The sequence below is a fragment of the Buceros rhinoceros genome, unplaced genomic scaffold (assembly GCF_000710305.1).
Source record: "Buceros rhinoceros silvestris isolate BGI_N320 unplaced genomic scaffold, ASM71030v1 scaffold41579, whole genome shotgun sequence".
Taxonomy (NCBI): domain Eukaryota; kingdom Metazoa; phylum Chordata; class Aves; order Bucerotiformes; family Bucerotidae; genus Buceros; species Buceros rhinoceros.
Window position 1 is genome coordinate 1 of NW_010431668.1, and position 248 is coordinate 248.

The 248-nt window shown below is 62.5% G+C and overlaps 1 protein-coding gene across 1 annotated transcript in view; it reads right to left on the reverse strand.

The window, feature by feature from the left end:
- Positions 1-33: 33 nt before the first annotated feature.
- Positions 34-248, reverse strand: part of LOC104499915 (neurotensin receptor type 1-like) — a gene marked incomplete at both ends in the record, with an annotated part of 763 nt that continues 548 nt past the window's right edge. Inside the window, one exon of the mRNA XM_010143488.1 lies at positions 34-246. Coding sequence (XP_010141790.1) covers positions 34-246 — 213 coding nt within the window. The remainder of the gene's footprint in view (positions 247-248) is intronic.

Sequence of the window (248 nt, forward strand, 5' to 3'; positions counted from 1 at the left end):
TGCTCGGGGACCCCCGGCCGCCGGCATCCTCACCTGGATGACTGTCTTCAGCGTGGAGGCATCCACGATGGTGGTGCAGATGAGGGAGTCGGGATCCTGGGCCTTGCCGTAGATTTCCCCCATGGTGAAGATCATGGGGATGGCGAGGAGGAAGGAGGCGATCCAGATGCAGCTGATGAACTTCTTGGTGCGGCTGCGGGACATGATGCTCTTGGCTTTGAAGGGGTGGGCGGTGGGCCTGGAGCGCT